Source organism: Protopterus annectens, chromosome 1.part2, assembly GCF_019279795.1.
Source record: "Protopterus annectens isolate FY-2018-M chromosome 1.part2, PAN1.0, whole genome shotgun sequence".
NCBI classification, from domain to species: Eukaryota; Metazoa; Chordata; order Ceratodontiformes; family Protopteridae; genus Protopterus; species Protopterus annectens.
Window position 1 is genome coordinate 389,300,499 of NC_056727.1, and position 22,880 is coordinate 389,323,378.

The following is a 22,880-nucleotide window of genomic DNA, read 5'->3' on the forward strand; positions in this document are numbered from 1 at the left end:
TTTCTTGACGTTGGCTATCCACTTCTGCAGTATGTCTTGCTACTTGCAGAACATATTGTATTTTTGATGACAATTTAACCTAGTAATATTTCTGTAAATGTAATTTAATCTGTGTGTGTTTTTATCTGTTGGAGGAATTTCTCCCTCTTTATATAATTATTAGCTACTGTATAATGTTTTTATTTGTATTTTTGTGGATCCAGCCTTTCTCCCCAAATAACTGTAAAGTATGTAATCTGTTGCAGGACTGTTCTCCCCTTGTATATAATTAATCATATCTGTTGTGGAGCTTTTCTCACTAGGCCTTCACTGAAAATTGACAACTGGCTTAAACGGACATTGCCGGTATTAAAGGACAAATAAATAATTATTGAAAATGTCATCAGTAAGTACTTAATCACTACAACTTCTACATCTGTTTCTCTCTTTTCTTATCATAGCTGGGCAACTGGCAGGAACTTCATCTGTAGAAATGTATCGTCAGGTGTTATTGTCAGGCTGTCGCTGTGTAGAACTGGATTGCTGGAAAGGAAGATCACCAGAAGAAGAACCAATTATCACTCATGGATTTACTATGACAACTGAGATCTTGTTTAAGGTAAACCTATATCATCATAACTCACAGCATTTAAATTTAGTTTAAGAAATATCTGAATGATTACTGTTCACACTTGTTTTTAGTTCATAAACTTGGATCCTTCATCCACCAAACTTTTATTTTGCATTCCCGTGAGAACTTTAAGGTAATACATGCTCAGATATAAACTGTACCATTTCCTTTTTGGGAATGCTATATAAAATCCATTTCCTATTGTTGCAAAATACCTCAGTGAGCTACAAATTAAGAACCATCTTAGTCTGGCATGAGTTTTGTTCTATTTTATTGCTTAAGATGGATTGTATATTATTGGATGCAGTATTGTAAACAGGTGGATTTTACAAAAAAGGATAAGAGTCATCTTGGTCAGTGTTGGCAAAGACCATTTAACCAACACCAAAATATTTTTTTTGTAATTCACATCGTAGCGATGAATCATATCCTTCTTACCTTTAATTATCCATCTCCACCGTGACCTTTTCACTCCTTTTATTGTTTCCATTTTATTGAAAAGTTGCTCGTCTGAGCAGCTTGTTGAATTATCAGTAAATCAAAAGGCATTATAAGGAGATTGGCACAGTGGGCGCTAAACAATGGCGTTGATTGGTTTATTCTGCTTCTTTTTTTCTTCTCTTCGTATGATACCGTTACACTGAAAGTACCTGGAAATATGCAGATGATTTACAGTATGATTCTACAGCAGTATTTAACGCTTCCTGATACAAATCCTGATATTGCTCTGTTGGTTGTATTCAAGTAAAATATTTAGGAGAAGCTTTACTAGTGCAGTATTTCCTTGTGAATACTTACATCTTTTTCTTACTAGTGAAAACCAAAAGCAGGGACCAATGGTGCAAAAACAACCAAGAAATCACAAACGCTAGTACAGTACCAACATCGCTTTTATCAACTTCCCAGTGAATGAAAAAGAAACCAATTTTCACAAAGTAAAAATTACATTTAATAATTTAATTAAAACACATCCTAATAGTCACACCATTTTTAAATCATCCAAACATCAAGTGGTGAAACTAAATATTAATGAAACAGTGAAAGAAAGTTAAGTTTGGCAGATCTAATTTTAAGTACAGGTGCAAGAGATACCATTCATTAAGACCCCGGAGGTCTACTAGAATCCACAAGTTTTTCCCACATACCACCCTTGACACTCATCTCAACCACTTCCAAAAAAAAAAATTGAAGCAGATGTTTTAGTGGTGGTGGTGGTGTGCTTGTATAGTTTTTTTTTTTTTTTTTTTTATTTCTTATATATCAGATATCTTTCTTCTTCTTTTTCTTTTCACTTTTCCCAATGTAAAATGATTCAAAATGATTGCATGTTACAAACACAACCTTTGGTGTTACAACAGTTAGTTAGTTACAAATTATTAATTTTTTTTTTTTTTTAATTTAAATAAAAATAATCTCCTGTAAATAAAAAAAATAATTGATAATATACATTTATATTATATAATTCACATTTTTTCTTTTTTTTTATATCTGATCTGATCCCCTCTTATATCCTCTCCTATATACTTTTCTTTTTGTTACCTTTGTATTGTTTATTTAAATATTTTTCAAAAAATCTCTTCAAGTTCTAAACTTCAAGTCTCTTTGTTCTTCTTTTTTTTGAGATTTTCTTGAAAGATCTAGAATTACATAATTAAACTAGAATTCTAGAATGTAATCTTTTGTCTTTTGTTCTTTTTGAGATTTGTTTTTTTCACTTAAAATTTTTTTAGTTTTTTTTTAATTCTAATTTATTTTTTGTTTACCTAAAATTACACACTTCTTGTCAAAAAAAGGATTTAATTCCCAGGATAAAAAAAAAAAAAGTTCTCTCACTCTGTTTAAAAACACACCTGTTTACCTCATTTTCAGCTTAAATCCCTTACCTCATCTTCAGAGGGTCATCCTGCCTTTTTTCTGATTAACTGATGGGGTGAAAAAAGGATTTTTTCAAATACCTTAAAATAATTTGTCTTAAAAATTAAAATGAAATGACCATTGTGGTTTCTTTCCTGTGTAAATTAGTAAATTAGTTCATTATGAAAAAAATTGATTAAAATCTCAAGAAAATCTGTAATGTTGTTTTCATATATAAAAACTTGTAAAAAACATAAATCGTCCAGAAAATCATATCATAAAAATACAAAAAATAAACTAATCGTGATAAAAAAGATATAAAAAAAATTAGTGAATTCAAAAGATATTACTAGAGATTACTAGTGAAAGCGTGCTGTGTCTCAGTCTCTATTAAGGTTATGAGTGATGATGTTATTGCTGCGTCTACAACCCTGTTATGAATGTCACCCAAGAAGTCAGAATTCAGCAGAGTAACGGTGCTATAATAAAATCAAAATCTGAGCTGAATTTTAGATTGAGTTTTAAATAGATGGCATATCATCTTAATACTGCATTTCTAATATCCTTGTCTGACTGGAGCACATTTTTAGCAGGAACCCTCCAGTGTACAGAAACAAAGGTGTTGTAAACATTTTACCTTTTACGTATCCAGCAACTTGAACGGTTGTTGCATTTTTGCCACCTAAGTGAATCTAACACACTTTTACAAACATGTTTAATATAATCATTACATCTGGATGATATACTTACAACCTTTGTATCATATAAAAGAAAGTGGCACATTCATTCTGAATTATCATTGTTGTATAATACACTTCTTAAATGACTGTGCTGTGGATTTTGGACTTACTTTGTACACTTGATTGCAATAGCTAAGAGTGACTTTATTAAAATTTGATTAGATGTATGTTAGTATTCCAGTAATCAATTTTTTAATAGAATTTTAAAGAATTAAAACATGTGCACATCATGTTATAAAGCTCTGTAATTTCTTGTATAATTTGAAAAACTTGAAAATCCTATTAAAAATGGTTTTGCATATGTTATGCAGCAATGAAAATGTACTTTTTGGATAAACAGATATTTGTATAAATTGGTGCTATTCTATTACAATACATTATACTTTCTGCTTTGTTATTAGTTTTAACAACATAATTGAATGTCTTTGATGAGAAAGATTGCATGAAACATGAAACAATTCATATTGTTGCAGTTACTACATCGTTGCAAATTACTCCATATGCTAATGAATGTGCTGAGTTACATCAGAGTTGTAGCTGCTGTGAGGAATTGCTTACTACTCAGTATTATTTGCATAATGTCCATTAGCACAACTTACATATTTCTTCCTGTATCAGCCATGGTGCTATTATGAGGGAAAAACACAGAAACAGAGAGAAAGAGAGAGAGAGAAATGGGAAGAGGACGCTATTGTTTCTTTTTTGTCCTACTGCACTTTAGGTAACCAGAGGATGGATTGACCATATAGAATTCAGAATTAGAACTTGTTTCCACTTGTTCATAAGTAGTTTTGCATTATTTTTGTGACAAACTAGAGTATTGCATCCCACTTATTTATTTATGCATTTATTTATTTTTACATTTGTTTACTTTCAAACATATTTTGAAGTGTTTCAGAAAATGAGTTGGATACTTTTTCTAGAATATAAAATGACCAGAAAAATAAGTGAAAAATGGTAGCCCAAGCAGTAAGGTTCCAAGGCCAATAATGATGTGTTCACAGTTCCAAAGGCATCATAAAATCAGCCTTTAGTGATAGATTGGGCACTTTTATCCACTCCACTGTGACTTCATCAGAATCTCAAGCAATTAACAAATATACATATATATATATATATATATATATATATATATATATATATATATATATATATATATAATGAAACAGACTGCACACATCATCCATCAGTGATGAAGACGGGTTGCTGTTTCTTCTGTTATTAATTTTTGATAAGCATTTTTACTTTAAATATATTCATATTGCATCCTGGACAGTTTGTCATGTGACTAAATTTATGCAACATGAAATGCAAATGATTCATATTCACACACTTTCTGTGCACTCAAACCATTGTTTGATTGTAAGCCAGCAAACAAAGAAAAGGCATTTACCCGTGTGTGTGTGTGTGTGTGTGTGTGTTTGTGTGTATATGTATATATACATATATATATATATATATATATATATATATATATATATATATATATATATATATATATATATATATATATATATATATATATACATATATATATCAGAAACACAAAATTCATACAGATGAGATCATGTGATCAAGTGATCGAGTTTCCAAAAACTCGAACATTAAAAAAAATCTACTTTTTTTACATTTATGAAGGGAGGCAATCCCCCTGTACCCCCACACCCCATGTAACTTATGTATACCAACTCTGAGATTGCACTACAGTGAAGAAAATAGTAAATTTCCCAATCCACAGTGTACCGCAACTTCATTTAAAAGCTCTGAGTTTTCAAAAACTTGATCATATGGTCTCAACCATATAAATTTTGAGTTTCTGAAAACTTGATCTACTGACAGGGATCCATATCTGTCTGTCTATATATCTATCTATATATATATATATATATATATATATATATATATATATATATATATATATATATATATATATATACATGTGTGTGGATGTGTGTGTGTGTGTGTGTGTGTGTGTGTGTGTATATATATATATATATATATATATATATATATATATATATATATATATATATGGGTCTACTTCAAAAGGTTGAAAACCCAGATACTCAAATTGCAAAACATCGAGCCCATAACTTCAAACGTCCATTTAATCGAACCCTCAAAATAATGAAATCCGGAACATCGAACGATAAACCTTACCAGATGTCCAGTATTCACTTAAAGGAATACTTCTCTGCACCACTGTAGTACTGTATGTAGTATACCTCTATAGTGCAGTATCTATTGTACCTCTGTAGTACTGTTTGCAGCATATCTCTATAGTACAAATTCTAATATACCTCTGAAGTACAGATTCTAATATACCTCTGTAGTACAGTAACTAATATACCTCAGTATTACAGATTCTAGTATACCTCTGCAATAGAGTAACTAGTATATGTCTGTAGTACAGTAACTAGTATACCTCTGCATTACAGTGACTAGCATACCTCTCTAGTAAAATAACTAGTATACCTTTAAGTCTCTATGCTTGTGTATATGAAGATAAGCTCACCTTTACATCAGATACATGCAGTTAGACGAAGCGTTGTCATTCACGCTTCAATTTTTTTTTGATAATCAAACTGGAGCTTCATTTGAGGCCTTCAGGTAGTTTATAATCAGTCAGGTTAGGGTCAGACATCCTTCCCCAAACTATTCAAACAGCTTGTAAGAGGGCATAAAGCTGAACTCACATCAATGATGCCAGTGTGCTAAGCTGTCCATTTCATAAACTTAGCACTGATTTTTTTTTTATGCACGAGTGTGACTTCCCTCCTGTCTGGCTAGTAATCAATGAACCTCAATCCTCACTACTGACACCAGAGGGGATGTTCACTTGGAACAAAGATAGATACATACAGTATTTCCAGATGCAGCTCTCTGCACCAAGCACAAGTTCCGTTAACAGCACACAGGAAACACACTCTGTCCAGGGGCTGGCTTTTCTCTCTCTCTCTCTCCCTCTCTCCAGGCCCCAAATAAGACTCACTACTGACCATAGCTATAGAGTTGTGTCCTCAGCTGAATGCTCCAAGCCGATTCCTCCACCACCCTCTCTGTGAAACCAGTGCTCTGTGTCCCTGCTTCAAGTAGATGACACACACACTCTTTGGGATTTGATTTTCACACACACACACACACACACACACACACACACACACACACACACACACACACACACACACACACTCATATACATACCTGGGAAAGGCTGGCAGAGATTTACCAGCTATGCCCCAATCTGCCCAGACTATAAGGTAGATACTTCCACCAGACTACTCCAAAGCCACCTACTCAAAGGCTCTTACCAGGGTATCCAATTATACTGAGTAAGATTAATACTAATACAAATGGTAGTGTTTGACCAATGCAGCAAGGCTTTCAGGAGTGGCCAAAGTGTCACCAAATAAATATAAGTACTCTCAAAGGTTAAAATATTCTCTAAATGACCAGCCACAATGAAAAGTTTTAATATGTTTAATAAATAATAAAGAAGATGAAAATACTAAATATCTATTTACAATAAACAGAGTTTCAGCACAGGAAATATTAAAAATAGCAGTGATGGAAAGATTCACACAGATACAGAAAAAAATACTTAACTGATCTTGCTATATTTTCCACACTGATCTAAAGAATTACTGTCCTGTCATTCACTTACTAGAGCAAGGTAAAATGAAGTGGGTGAGTGCTCCTTTTTTGTCAGGTTTCGCAAACAGACTGCTCTGAGACTTCTTTCTCATCTAGTACTAAAACATCATTTCAGTACTGGATTACAGAATGACATCACATACATCTTGTCATCTGAATTTTGGTTCCCACACTACCCCCTTTACTAGAAACTGAACCAGAATCTAGCACATATGTGTTATAATACACACACATAGAACTTTGCTAAAATGTGTTAAACCATTTCAGAAACTTTCACCCTTCCAGGGTAGCACGTAATTCACAACTAAAGGCAATGCATTCCAATCCTAGTTTTCACAAACATTTTGTCTCTGGCTGTAATCAGAACTGCAAAATACAATCTTTATGGGCTAAACCAGGTAATTTAATTTCAGACTATTTTTAAAGTTAGCTGGACTTAGATTAACTTCTTCTCTTCCAGTATCCTCTGTTACAATATATTCATTTCAAAAATTACAATATAGTCTGACATACAGATGTATTTCTTTTCTGTCCAGCAGGACCCACTGTTGGTACATTTTAACACAAGCACATGCACAAATCAGTTTAATATATAAATGACATAATTCTTTACAAAACTCCAGCTAGCTATGCTAGGATATGTTACACATCCCCTGCCCTACATCTCCTGGCATAGCTGGCAATACTTCACATCATCACAATGATCATTGAATTTCTTGAAATGTAATCATATATGGGAACTGCCTTATCTTTCTTCTCCATAATTTCATTTCCCATGAAGCCTTGTAATGTAGATTGGTTGGGAGAAGAAAAACTTTTAAGCATAACATCACGTTACAAATCAAATTTAATTAAGGTGCATCAGTAACGATGTGTTATAAACGTAGTATTGACACCATTAGAACAGTTTACATACATTGTTAGACATTTTTTATCTGTGAATAGCATGTACATTGAAATGTGAAATACAGTAGTTTTAGCATCTTTTGGTTATATTTGCAATGTACGCAGTGAAACAGCTCTAGGGAAAAAAAAGAAATGCTACTTAAAATGTTTTACTGTAAGCTGCCACATCTAACCTATTTAAAATGCAGTTTCCTAACTTCTTTGACAACATTTAGATGTCTCTGACCTTAGTTAGGCAGTTGGGCAACACAGTAAAGCACAGAGACAAGTATCAGCAAGTAATAATATTTAACAACCTTCAGTACTGTAATATAAGGATTCAGTAAGGCACCCTAAAAATTGGGACTGGTAATAAGGGTAGCTTGACACAGTTCCAGTATTAATCTAAAGACAATGACAAAGCTACACTTTCAGACTTCTTAAAAAGTATCAATTTATATGTAATGTATGCTATGAATAAACCCAACATTGCCTTCAGAATATTTTATGCAACAAAAGTATGAATTATTAAGTTTTTTTTTTCCATAACAGAGTAATGTTATATCATATTTTTATTCCAGTTTAAAGGACAGGACACTGAACAAAACCATTTTAGCAATAATCACCCATCCATTGAATATTAAAATATACTACCCAAGTCATCAAATAGAGCAAACCATTGGTAGAGTCTTTGTTTTTTATTTATTCAGATCTTCTTACAGCTTCTTTTACCCATTTATCTGACTTAGCCATAAATACAGCAGTGCAAAGGAGCCTGGTTGCCCTGGACACATACTGTTAGTGGGTGCAGTTGTCAGCTGCTGATGAAGAATGTGTGCAGTACCAGCATTCACAGGTGAAGCTATAGGTGAATATCACAATACTGTGTAGCAAAGAGTTTGATGCAAATGACTTTTTCTTTCCTTAGTCCTAGTCTTCAGAAAGACATTTTTTCATTCATTTTGTCTTCATCTTTCTGTTGAGGAAGAACACCAATCTGCCAAGGGTGCCAACTGAGCTAACTACAGCTCTTTTACCTGAAACACTCATCACAGCCACAAATGCACTTTTAAGTTTTGAAGCAACAATCCTGTCAAATAATCAAAGGTATACTAATTCAGTAATTCAAGCAGCATATAGTCTCATAGATACAATAGGAATTGAAGGTGTGTCTCTTTAATTCATAGCAAAGTCACCTTTTCATGTATGTATGTATGAAGCATGAACTTAAAAGAAAAAACAATCTGCTAGATTTCTGACATGCATACCAAAGTTACTATTCGCTGTTAAGAGATTTAGATTCAGTAATAAATAATCATACAGATCTGAAAGGTTTAACGGCAAGTCTCTTTGTGCATTTTATTTTACAGACTAATCCAATGTGACCTTTGTGACCTTTTGCTCTCGCTTCACTGTAGCTAATATGAACTAACTAATCAGACAGGCTTTAGGACATGTACAAAACTGATACATTGATTTATCCACTCACTTAAAGAAATAGTTCTGTGATGTAACACTTTAAATAATTTAGTCTGGTAATAAACAGCTAAAGCTGAAGTAATTACTTATTAAGTCCTTTCAGATAACTAGTTATAATGGGTTCATACCTGTCAGACATCCAGATCTTTGCCTTATATGTTCAGTCTGCTCCTCATAAAATTTGTGTTTTTCTGGCAAATCAGTGAGGACTGAAGTCACTGAATAATGACAAATAGTTCAGTTTCAGACTCCATATCCTTCAGAAAATGTATGTTAATACAAATTATATTATTCTAGCAATGTTATAGGTTTATAAGAGCAATATTTGAAATCTGTCCCTATTTGTGGGCCTTTCCTTCCATTATTTTATGCTTTGTCCAGAGTTCTTGCTTTAGAAACACAAAAACATTCACAGAGGCTCTCAATAATAATCTGCTCAAACAACAGAGACCTCCAAAGCAGAAATGCAAGCAACCTCCACCCCCCAACACTACACAAATTACACATAGCCTACAGACTCAGTGTGTCAATAGACCACAGCCCATAAGGCAAACCAATGTACCCAACACACTAGTCATAGGTGACTCTATAGTCAGGCACACTTATGTCCCACTCACCAGGATAAACAAGGAGAAGGTTACTGTCAGCTGCCTGTTGGGTGCCAGGATCCGCCACATAACCCACACACTCAGCTCACACCACAACAAGTACAAATATGACTTTGTCATTGTCCATGTTGGTGTGAACGACCTTAGACGTACTTCCCTGGACTATATGAAAAGAGACATGGAAGAGCTCTCCGATCTTGTAGGCCAGGCAGGCTTGACCCTAGCCCTGAGTAGCATTCTGCCATTGCCCAGAATGATACCGCAGTACAAGGACAAAATGATTGACTTCAACAATTGGCTAAGCTTGTGGTGTCATTCTAAGGAGATCCAGTATCTCTCTGCCTGGGATGACATGGTCGACAGACCACGATGCTTTGCCAGAGATGGCCTGCATCTGTCGCCCCTGAGATTCCGGATACTGGCTAAGGCTATTGTCACCACTATAGTGCCTTTTTTAGGCAAGGTTCAAATGACAAATTCACCACTGTAACAGGAACAGGCAAGCAAAAACTGAGGGTAATGCTACTCAGTGCTAGAAGTCTACATCTCAAAATGCACTCACTCGAGGCAATCCTTAAAATGGAGAACATCGATATCGGTGCAGTGACTGAGACCTGGTTCAAGGCTCTAGAGAACACCCCTGCATTACCAGGCTATAACTCATACCACACTTTTCGGCCATCTAACCTGGAACAGAACACCAAAGGCGGAGGTGTGTCCATATTCATTAAGGATATCTACACCTCCAGGCTAGTTGCACAGCATAATGCATCTGAGGTTATCCAAGTGCAATTAACTCTGGGCAAAACTGCAATCCAAATTGTAGCTTGCTATAGATCCCCACTATGCCCCAGGAGTCCCACTACTCTTTTCTTGATATACTGGAAAATATTAGGGTTCAACCAAACACCCTAATAATGGGCAATTTCAACTACCCCCCCTTAACTAGGAAAACTACTCATGTAAAAACTCCTTTGCTCAACGCTTTCTGGAATTCATAAATTCCAATGTCCTGGATCAACATATCCACACCCCCACCAGGAGCAACAGTATCCTTGACCTAGTCATACCAACATAAGTGACCGGTGTTCCACACCTGAAATAAACTCCTCGTTGGTCAAATTCGACCATAAGCTAATCACCCTAGATATCCGCATCCCACCCCCACCAACCATTAAGGAAACCATGGTAAAAATTTCTCCAAAGCCACCTTCATGCTTCTTAAGACAGAAGTAGCCAACTTCATGACACCCATGCAGATGGACAATACAGTTACGACTGCTGAATCCTACACAAATGCACTCTTTAAGCACTTAAATGAGTGCGTGGATCGTGCTATCCCAAACAGAACCAAGACGCTATCCTCCAAAAAAAAAAAAAGAAGCCAATCTGGTGGTCCCCTGCCATAAACAAACTCTACAACAGAAGGAAGAAACTGTTGCAAAAGAGAGTAAAATCCTATGAGTGGAGGAGCTGCCTGGTCAGCTTCAGTAAGAAGCTGAGATCCCTTATAAGATCCTCCAAAGCTAGCTATGAAAACAAAATCACAACTGATTCTAAGGGCATCTACAAAGCATTCTATAGCTATGTCAAGAATCTCAATGGCAACACCCAGATCTGCTCTGAGTTACAGCACAACGGCATGAAAATTACAGAACCAACTGATACTACCAACATCCTGACAGATAGGTTCAGTGATAACTTTACCCCCCTCTCACCCCCTAAAAAGCCCATATCTATACAGGAAGAATGCAGAGTCCCTGTAATCACATCTATGCAGGTAAAAGCTGCACTCTTTAAAACCAAAAGCACAGCATCCATGGGACCGGACAATATCCCAGGCTGCGGTTTACACAAACTTCAGAACGAACTGGCTCCCCACCTAAGTACCATGTTCAGTCATAGTTTCACGTCAGGTGTTGTGCCCACTGAATGGCACACAGCAACAGTTATCCCACTTCACAAAGGGGGAGTCACAGCTGATCCTGAGAACTATCGCCCTATTAGCCTGACAAGCCTGGTCTGCAAGGCCATGGAAAGTATCATCATGGAACTCATAAACATGGAACTCATAAACAAAGACATTGGTAACCTCCAAACTCTGGACCCCACCTAGTTCGGGTTTGTGAAAGGCAGATCATGCCTACTGAACCTCATCGACTTCTTTGAGGCAGTTACCAAAGCCGTAGATGATGGTAAGGTGGTTCACACAGCATATCTTGACATTGACAAGGTTTTCGACACCATCCCCCATTCTGGAATTTTAGCTAAACTCACTAAACTAGGTATAAATCCCTATGTCACAAGATGGGCTGCCAACTGGCTCAATGACAGAACTCACACTGTAAAAGTTGCAGACTTCAAATCTGACTTCAAACCAGTGACAAGTGGAGTACCACAAGGTTCAGTCCTGGGACCTCTCCTGTTTGGTATCTACTTCTCTGAAGTACAGGCTAACACAGAAGGCCTCTGGCTAATGAAGTTCGCAGATGACTGCAAACTAGGAGCCATAGTCAAGTCCCCAAATGATGTGGACATCCTACAGAAGGGCTTCACTGAGACAGATGCCTGGTGTCAGAGGCATGGCCTCAAGCTCAATGCTAAAAAGTGCATTGTCATCCCCTTTGGTAAAAACTCTGTAACCATGAACTACCACATAAACAGCAGTCTACTTAATGTTGAATGTGTGATAAGAGACCTTGGGACCCAGGTGGACAGTAGTCTCTCCTTTGATAATCACATCGCTACAGTAGTCAGAAAATCCTTCTATGTGGCACAACTCATCACAAAAGGGTTCTCATCCATGAAAAAAGAGGTAATTGTTCCCCTCTATTCAGCACTCATTAGACCCATTATAGAGTACAATGCCCCTTTTGGAATGTACCTCACAAGACATCTGCAGCAGCTGTAAAGGCCACAGATGTACCTCACAAAGAGGATTACTGGCCTCAAACAGATGCCCTACACTTGACCATCTCAAAAATCTCCAGCTTTACTCTGTAGCATATCGCCTACTTCAAGGAGATCCCTGCATAACATATAAAGCTATGTTAAACCCAGAGCTGTTGGACATGCTACACCTTAAGAAATTCCAATCCCTCCAAGCTACATGCTCTAGGGACCTAAACCATGTCACCATAATAAACAGGACATGCTGGAGGGATAGATTCCTGTCCCAAGAGATTTCCTATACTTTGGAACAAGCTACCCATCTATGTCAAGCAAAGTTCCTCATTAGCACTCTTCAAGAAAAATCTTGATGAGTGGATGGGAAATAGGATATACACCCCGGGGATCTCTTCTGTGGGTCTGCTCGACAGGGGCACAGGAAATTAACCTTCTTGGGTGGCCTAAGCCAGAGAACCTTGTTGGCTAGGCTTACTTTGGCCCTTGGGCCAATAGCTTAGTACCTACCTATGAACCTATGAACCTATAAGAGGTTGAGAGGTATGAATGGGTCCATAAGCAACAATATATTAGAAAATTTCAATGTAAAGAAAGTAGGTAATTATTGACATTAAACTGCCAAAAGAAATATTAATTTGTTGCACAAATCCATATACCAGCAGTTTGAGCTTGCCCAGGTAATTTAATGTGCAAAATAATTGAACCAAAAAAAAAAGACACAGACCTCTCTAGTGATGAAAACTTTTACCATTGCCTTTGGATGACAATACCCATGCACATAGATTAACAACTTGCTTGGAAGAAATGACAGCAGACATGTATTTATTACACAAATCAGATCAAATTATTTATCATATCAGTGGCAGATCAGACGTGAATGCCTTTCAGACCAAATCAATACCATTCATGAATATTCACATGTGCACAAAGGGCTGAACTTGGAAGAAAGGCAAATCAACCAGACCTTAAAATACCAAAACAATCCCTGTAAATGTTCACCCAACACTAGTTACTGAAGGGATCTGCAACAAACCACTGAAAGTCCCTGTTATCGTTCAACCAGATATGAATGGCTGAAGGGGATCTGCCACCTGCAAGACCTCAGGCTGTAGCCCCAAGCCTGACCCCTGCATCATATGGCTGTCCATTCAGAGAAAGGCCAAGTTCCAAGCCTTCATCCCCCAAGGCCAAGCTCATTTCTTTGCAACTTAGCCTTTGAAGTCTGCCCTTTGCCACTATCTTTATCCCCAAGCACATCTAACAACTTTCTGAATCCAAGGTTTTCTTTAAATAATTCTGTTCCTAAATGCAACAAGTGAACTCCATTGTTTCTGTAAAGTTCTGGTGAACTGATATTAAGATTAGTGTGGTGTACAACACTCCAGCTTGATTACCTGTTTCTTAACTAAACTGTTGGTCTACTTCCTAACCCTTTCTACTGCTTTGATGTAATTTGATCCTTGCAAGACTGGTCTTTGAATTATATCTGACCACACAAGCTTTATGCTGAGCCATTTCTTTCTGATCTGCTCCAACTATTGTCAAATTTGATTTTTGAGATAAAGCACTAGGTTACTTGTAACATCATTGCCCTCTATATGCAATGCAATTACATCTGGCTCAGGTAGAGATTCAGTACAATCTGTCAAAGCTGCCAGCAGGTGCCTGCAGTGCATTCCTCTGACACTCACACCTCAGCCACCAAACCCAAATTTCTTCTTTGAAGCCCAGATTTCTCCCCATTTCACCCAATTCTATGGCCATGTGGTACATGAAAGAATGTCCCAGAATACATACCTCTGCTGTATGCTTTATGACACCTGCAAAAGAGAATATTGATTAGTCATCATGGCCTGTCATATCTTTGAAATCTCCACCATCCTACACACATTGATTTAATTTTAGATGCCCCTTTTGCATAGGTATGTGAAGCAGTCTCTATTCTGAAGGAATGTGCTGAAAATTTGCTCTAATCTAGACCCAGCTACCCTATGGCCTTTTGTAGGACTGCCCTAAAATGCTAACTAAATAAGGAGCACAATATCTGACTCAAAAACAGTTCATCACCACTTGGACACATTTCATGTTACTTTTTTAACACACCCTATATCCTTTGGTGGCTTGAGCCTCTACCATATTGCTTTTCCTAACTGGTCAGTTTTCCTCTTTCCTACAAGTACCTATACCCTGTCAGTCTCCAGATTAATACTCTGGGATCTAGCAACCATGGAGGGTCACCACACTGACTGCACTGCACTATCTCAAATGTCTGGAATGCTGCACAAAAACGTTAAGTATGCTGCCAAAAACAGCCTCATTTCATACTCAGAAATTCATACTTCTCTCAAAACTCCCAAAAGACATACAAAAAATGTTTGGAACAATGGGATGATGGTCATCTGCTCTCCTGACTTCCACTCTTGCCCATACTTGGAACATCTTTCTAACTGCAAATGCATGTTCAGTGTCCTGCCACCCTAGTGTTCTTTGGTGCCAAATAAATGCTGCCACATGCACACTGCACCTTGACTCTTTTTCAAGCTAAAAACAGCAGTTATTGTACTTGCCATTCTTCATTATCCCTTATTTCCATAAAAGGAAAATACATTTATTTTACCATACTAGTGTACCTGGATGTTTGCAATGCTTTCTGTATCATGCCCCATATCCACTTTACATCATTTGTTGTGGAATCCTGCAAGGTGTCAGGTCTGTTGCTGGAATCAGTTGTCTGAACCTGTCCCACTGAAAATCAGAAACTGAGTCAGCAATAGTATTCTTCATCCCTTGAATATGCTGTGCTCCGAATGTCATGTTGTGGTGCACGCACTTATACATAACAGGCTAACTATCCCCATTCTGAACATATCAAAACTATCCTGTCTTGGTTTGTGATTTGTTGTGGAGTTGACTGGTAAGAGCAGTTTTATTTGAATTTATATTGCATTTGTTATCACTATTTTAACTGTCTGTAGGTAGGAAGAGTGCTTATTAACAAGCTTTACTTTGATTCATATTTTGTTTTTTTTTATCTTTAGTTTCACTTTTGGTTGTGAGAAAGGGATAGGTTTTGGACTGGCAAGCTCTAGCCACCACAAGGGGCCTAGACAGCTATAAATTTACACAGACTGCAGAGAGGAAAATTCTGAGCATTTCAAAATAATCCTTTCTTGCTTTGTGATTTGTTGTGGAGTTGACTGGTAAGAGCAGTTTTATTTGAATTTATATTGCATTTGTTATCACTATTTTTAACTGTTTGTAGGAAGGAGGAGACTGCTCATTAACAAACTTTACTTTGATTCATATTTTGTTGTTTTAACTTTAGTTTCACTTTTGGTTGTGAGAAAGGGATAGGTTTTGGACAGGCAAGCTCTAGCCACCACAAGGGGCCTAGACAGCTATAAATTTACACATACTGTAGAGAGGAAAATTCTGAGCATATCAAAACAATCCTGTCTTGATTTGTGATTTGTTGTGGAGTTGACTGGTAAGAGAAGTTTTATTTATTTTTACTGTTAAAAGGAGGTGCGACAGGTGTGAACAGAAGCTAACACACGCAAAGATGTAAAGAAATTACAACTTCTGGCTGGCTGGTAAAACTTGTATGGTCAGAACAACTTTATTGTATTTTATTATTTAGTTGGATATTGCTGGTATAATTTTTGTCATAGAAGTTGATTTAAGTTCCTTTGAATTCTTTGCTACTGACTTTGTGTAATTTTTTTCCTTTGCAATATTTTATTCAATTAATGTTGAATATGGATTCCTTAAATGAGTATGCAATTAACAATTTGCTAATGCACAAGTATCTTGTATAGTGTAATAAGTGCTATGCATATTTAAAGGTAACAGCTGATAACACTGGTGATCTTTGTTCTTCGTGTCAAAAGTTGGATGATTTGCTTACCATATTTAGAAGCAAATCTCGACTTGATGATGATTGCACATGTGCAATTGGCATGCCTTGGAGAACTGTTGTATCATATATTAATGACTGGACTGATGAACTAAATAATGTTAGGCAAAGAACAAATAGAACACATTTAGGAATGATGCATCTATTTTCTGCAAAGAACATTCAACTCCTATGAAACATGATGAGGCCCCTGAGAACTATGGAATTGTGGATGCAAGTACTCAGCAATCTGAGGATGTGGTTTGTTTAGAAGGAAACAAAAAAGAAAGAAAGGAAGACATTCACAACAAATAACAAGGAAGAAAAAGAAACTGACTGACTGTAAAGGAAAGAGAATATGTAGTAACAAGGATGCTGCTTTGTTATGTAACACACTGGTGACAGGGAATGAAGAAATCTGTCTATCAGAAAACCCTCAGTCTACAGAAAAAGGCATCGCCTTTCCAATGGAAAAGGTAGATAAAAGAGGCAAGGGGCAGGTGAAAAGGAAAAATTAAAACTGAACATGGAAGGATTGAAGAACATTACTGTAAGGAAAAAGAAGAGAAAGACAGATGTTGACTACATGGCCCAAGCTGTGGATTTACAGTGCCAGCTGGATGAGAATTTAATACACAATGAAAACAGTGTAATTAATAAAACTGATAGCGATGAAGATCTATCCTTTGTAACAATTGATAGAGCCAAAATGACTGTATTAGAAGCTGAAGATTCTTCAGAGATGGTCAGCAAATATATTCTTGTAAGTGGAGATTAAGTTATTAGAGGAACTGATAGTTACATTTGCAGAGATGATAATGAACATCGAGTAGTGTTATGCTTGCCAGGAGCAAAAATAGAAGATGTGAAGCAAGCTTTGGAACGCCTTAATGTAAGGAAGTATAGATCTGTTTTTATTCATGTTGGCACAAATGATGTCACCAACAAGGATTCTCTGACTGTTAGTCGGGAACTGACAGCCCTCCTAGATAGTATAGCTTGTACTGGTGTTAGGACATATTTTTCACAAATCACCTATAGAAAGGATAGTCAGGTCACTCTGAATGAAAAGATTTTTGGATAAACACCTACATGGAAAAAATGTCCTGTTTTAAAAAAATGGAAATATGTAGAGCATCCAAGCCTTCTTTTGGGCACACGTGTTCAGACAGGATGGTGTGCATTTGTCTAGGTCAGGGAAGAGAATTTTTACAGCAGATATTTTGCAATATTTGATAAACACTAGCCAGGATTTTTGCCAGGTCAAAAATGTCACAGTTCACAGATAGCAACATTTGATGCATCTCTGATAGTTGTTCATACGTTCATAGGTAGGTACTAGGCTATCTGCCCGAAGGCATTTATAAGCCTAGCCGGAATTGTGTTGGCTTTCGCCACCACCTTAGATTAGGTTCCTGTGCCTCTGTCCAGCAGATCCATTGAAGTGACCCCGGGGTAAACTTCTATTTCCCATCCACTCGTCGAGGTTTCTTTTGAAGAGTGTTAGCAAGGAGCTCTACCTAATGTAGATTGGAATCTTGTTCCAGAGCATGGAAAGTCTCTGGGATAGGAATCTATCCCTCCAGCATGTCCTATTTATTGTTGTGGTGAGGTTTAGATCCCTAGAGCATGTGGCTCGAGGGGATATGGTTTTCTTTAGGTGGAGCATGTCCATCAATTCTGGGTCGGACATGGCCTTGTATGTCAGACATAGATCACCTCTGAGTAGGCAGTATGCAACCGAGTACAGCTGGAGTTTCTTCAGTCGAGCTGCATAGGGCATCTGTTTGAGGCCAGTGATCCTCTTGATGAGGTATTTCTGTGGTCTTTCCAGCTGTTGCAGGTGTCTTATAAGGTACATCCCAAATGGGGCGTTGTACTCTATGATGGGTCTGATGAGTGATGCGTAGAGGGGCACAATGACCTCTTTTGATCTGGATGCAAACCCTTTTGTGATTAGGTGGGCCACATAGAAAGATTTTCTAACCACTTTGTCAATGTGATTATCAAAGGAGAGATTACTATCTACTTGGGTCCCCAGATCCCTTATTACATCTACCAAATATAGGGGGCTGCCACCTATGTGGTAGTTTGTGGGTACTTTGTTTTTTTACAAAGGGGGTGACTATCCACTTTTTGGCATTTGGCTTGAAGCCATGGTTTTGACACCAGGTATCTGTCACCATGAGACCCTTTTGGAGGATATCTGTGTCAGCCGGAGAGTCAATTATAGCTCCTAGTTTGCAGTCATCTGCGAACTTGGTCAGCCATAGACCTCCTGTGCTTGCCTGTACCTCTGAGAAGAATATGCTGAACAGAAGGGGTCCTAGGACTGAGCCCTGGGGAATGCCACTTGTAACTGGTTTAGAATCAGAACTAGCTCCCACAACTCTTACCATGTGGGTTCTGTCCATGAGCCAGTTGGCAACCCATCTCATGATGTAGGGGTTTATGTTCAGGCTGGTGAGCTTATCTATAATACCAGAATGGAGAATGGTGTCGAAGGCCATTGTGAGGTCTAGGTAGGCTGTGTGGACCACCTTTCCCTCGTTTATAGTCTTGGTAACTGTCTCAAAGAAGTCCACCAGTTTAGGAGGCATGATCTGCCCTTAACAAAGCCAAACTGGGTAGGGTCCAGTGTTTGGAAGTTCCCAATGTCTCTGTTAATGAGATCCATGATGATGCACTCCATAGCCTTGCAGACCAAGCTAGTCAGGCTTATAGGGCGATAGTTCCCGGGGTCTGTTGTGGCTCCACCTTTGTGGAGCGAAATAACTGTTGCTGTGCGCCACTCTATTGGCATGTAGCCTTTGGAGAGGCTGAGTTTGAACAGTGTGTTTAGGTGAGGGGTTTCTTCATCTTTGAGCTCATGTAGGATGCAGCCTGGGGCACCGTCTGTTCCCATTGATGCTGTGTTTTTGGCTTTGGAGAGGGCTGTTTTAACCTGAGTGTCTATGATTTCAGGGGCACTACATTTTTCTGGTACAGTTATGAGCCCTTTTGGGGGTGAAGTTTGCACTGAATCTGTCTGCCAGGATGTTGGCGATATTAGTCGGCTCAGTGTATGTTGTGCCATTCTGCACTAACTCTGAGCAGGTCTGAGAATTGCCACTTAGATTCTTAATATAGCTAAAGAATGCCTTATAGTTATCTTTGGAGTCCTTGGCAATTTTTCTTTTGAAGCTAGCCTTGGATGATTTTAGGAGGGGATCATATTTTCTTGCTGATACTGATCAGGGATATCTTACCTTCTTGGGATTTTACTCTTTTCTGTACTAGTTTCCTCCTTCTGTTGTATAGCTTGTTTATGGCAGGTGTCCACCAGACTGGTTTCCTTTTCTTGGAGGAGTGAGTCTTGGTTTTGCTTGGGATAGCACAATCCATGCATTCTTGTAGGTGCACATAGAGTGCATTAGTAAAGGATTTTGCAGCTTGGGCAGCATTATCTTTTAGCATGGGGGCTTTGAAACTTTCCACCTTGGTCTTAAGTAATGTGAAGTTTGCTTTTGAAAAGTTTTTCATGGTAGTTTCTTTGACCGGGGATAGGGGCAGAATGTAGATATCCAAAGTGATTAGCTTATGGTCAGATCTAACCAGTGAGGGGTTGGCGGTCGCCCATGGTGATGACCAGGTCCAATATATTGTCACTTCTGGTGGGGGTGTTGACCAGTTGATCCAGGGCATTTGAATTTAAAAATTCTAGGAATTGTTGGGCAAGGGAGTTAGTACTTGAGTAGTTCTCCCAGTTATGGGGTGGCAAGAGCCTTGGCCAGTATGCGATAGCCTAACGATGACAGGTGCAAGCCATCTCTAGTGAAGCAGCATGGCTTGTCGAGCATGTCATCCCAGGCTGACAGACGCTGGATCCCCTTTGAATGACACCAGAAGCTTAGCCAATTGTTGAAATGGATAATTTTTTTCTTTATACCATGGTGTCATTCTAGGTGAGGGCAGGATGCTACTCAAGGTCAGGGTCATACCGGCCTGGGCTACGTGATCAGAGAGCTCTTCCATGTGTTTTTTCATGTAGTCCAGGGAGGTACAGCTCAGGTCATTCAGACAAACATGGACAATGAGAAAGTCATATTTGTACTTGTTCTGGAGTGACCTGAGTGCTTGTGTTATGTGGCGGATCCTGGCACCTGACAGGCAGCTAACAGTAACCTTCTCCTTGTTCAGTCTAGTGAGTGGGATGTCAGTGTGCCTGACTATAGAGTCACCTAGTACTAGTGTGTTGGGTATGTTATTTTGCCTTAAGGGCTGTGATTGCATGACACACTGGTTTTGTGAAGTATGTGTTTCATGGTTTGTGTTTGGGGGTGGAGGTTGCTTGGGTGTCTGCTTTGGAGGTCTCTGTTGCTTTTGCAGGTTTTTATTTAGAGCCTCCGAGTATGTTTTCATGTATTTATGTGTGTTTTTTACCGGTGCTGGTTTCATAGGTCTATATGAGACTGGTGGTGTGATGCAAGTAGTTCCCTTCTCCTCTTGACTGTCAGGTCCAGACTTGGGTTAATGCTAGGAGCATTAATAAAGGTTTTTTTATTAGAAAATGTACTACGTTCCCACAAGATTGATGTTGTTATAGTTTGTGAAACATGGTTAAAGAACAATGACTGGAAACCAGTTCTGTCAGGGTATAAATGATTTTACTGTAACAGACATTCTAACAAAAAATCATGTGGAGGTGTTATGATGGGGATTAGAGATAGATATGAGACTTCTGATTATTACATGTTCAATGATAACACCAATACTATAGACTGTGTAACTGTAACAGTAAAGACAACCCTGTAACATATAATAATTGTTGGAGTGTACAGACCACCAAAGTCAAGTGCAGATGACCAAGAGGAATTCATAAATTTCTTATATGAAACACAGGAGGGAAGAATAATATTAGCTAGAGTCTTAAATTTACCAGAAACAGACTGGAATAATATTGATTCAACAACGTTAGTAAAGAAATTATTCACAGAGTATATTCAGGAACAACAAATGCTTCAGATAGTAAAAAAAAACTACCAGGGGACGGAATATACTAGATATTATTTGTGTTCCCAAATAAATTACTATAACCAAGTCAAGTTTTACCACCACCGATGTGCAGTGATCATGGGGTCATAAAGGTTAATTTGTTGCTAGATAATTCTGCCAAACTGAAATCTAAGCCAATGCACAGAAAGTGAATTACAGATTATAGGGAAGCAAAACAGTTGCTATATAAAACTAACTGGAGTGAGGTGTTCAGTGGAAAAACTGCAGATGGAATGTGGAAAGTTTTGAAAGAGAAATTGTTTCAGTGCAAAAAGTCAAAAAAATGTTTAACATCAGGATCTAGGCATGCAACATCAGGGGGGCATATTTCCATAAGAGCAAGAAACCTGATTAAGATGAGAGACAAAAAATATAAGAAATGGAAGAGAGGTTGAACTACAACTTTGATAACTGAAATAAATGAGCTGGACAAACAGATTAAGCATAGTGTTTGACAAGATCAAGAAAAATTTGAAGAAAATGTATATGAAGATATTGAAAAAGAACTGTGCAAACTGGATCCAAACAAAGTGCAGGGACGAGACGGAATAAGTAACAATGACCTGAGAACACTTAATCACGAACTTACACTGCCATTACATCTATTATTCACTAGGTCATATAAATATGGGGAGGTAACAGCTATGAATGAAAAATTGTGCTGTGATGTGATTTATATATATTTAACTTCAGCACTTGACAGGGTCATGCACAAAACACTGATCAATAAATTAGTACAACTAGGTATTTATGTACTGTTGATAAGATGGATAGCTGCATGGCTTACAAATAGGACATGGCAAGTATCACACACCAACTGGACAGGTGAAATCCTTGGTTACAGTCGGGGTGTCCCACAGAGTTCTGTCCTAGGCCCTTACTTGTTTAGATTGTATCTTTCAGACCTAACTTTTTCAACTGAGGTGTTCTACAGTCTATATGCTGACAACCTGAAATTGGGTAAGCTGATTACAAGTGTTACAGATAAGGCATGTCTGCAAAATAATTTGACTAAATTGACCATTTGGGCACAGGAGAATAATATGTTGATAAATACATTAAAAACTAAGCATATGAGATTTGAGAGACATAAACTGAAAGGTGTATATTTTTAATACAGCACACAGTGATTGAAACTGTAGACTCATTTAAGGACCTGGGTATATGGGTAGATTCAGCCATGAGTTTTTCTAATCATATCAACCAATTGGCTA

The 22,880-nt window shown here is 37.6% G+C and overlaps 1 protein-coding gene across 1 annotated transcript in view; it reads left to right on the forward strand.

The window, feature by feature from the left end:
• PLCB1 (phospholipase C beta 1) overlaps positions 1-22,880 on the forward strand; it is a 4,354,095-nt gene that overhangs the window by 2,980,611 nt on the left and 1,350,604 nt on the right. The window contains exon 11 of the mRNA XM_044056572.1: positions 441-598. Within this exon, the coding sequence (XP_043912507.1) occupies positions 441-598 (158 nt within the window). The remainder of the gene's footprint in view (positions 1-440; positions 599-22,880) is intronic.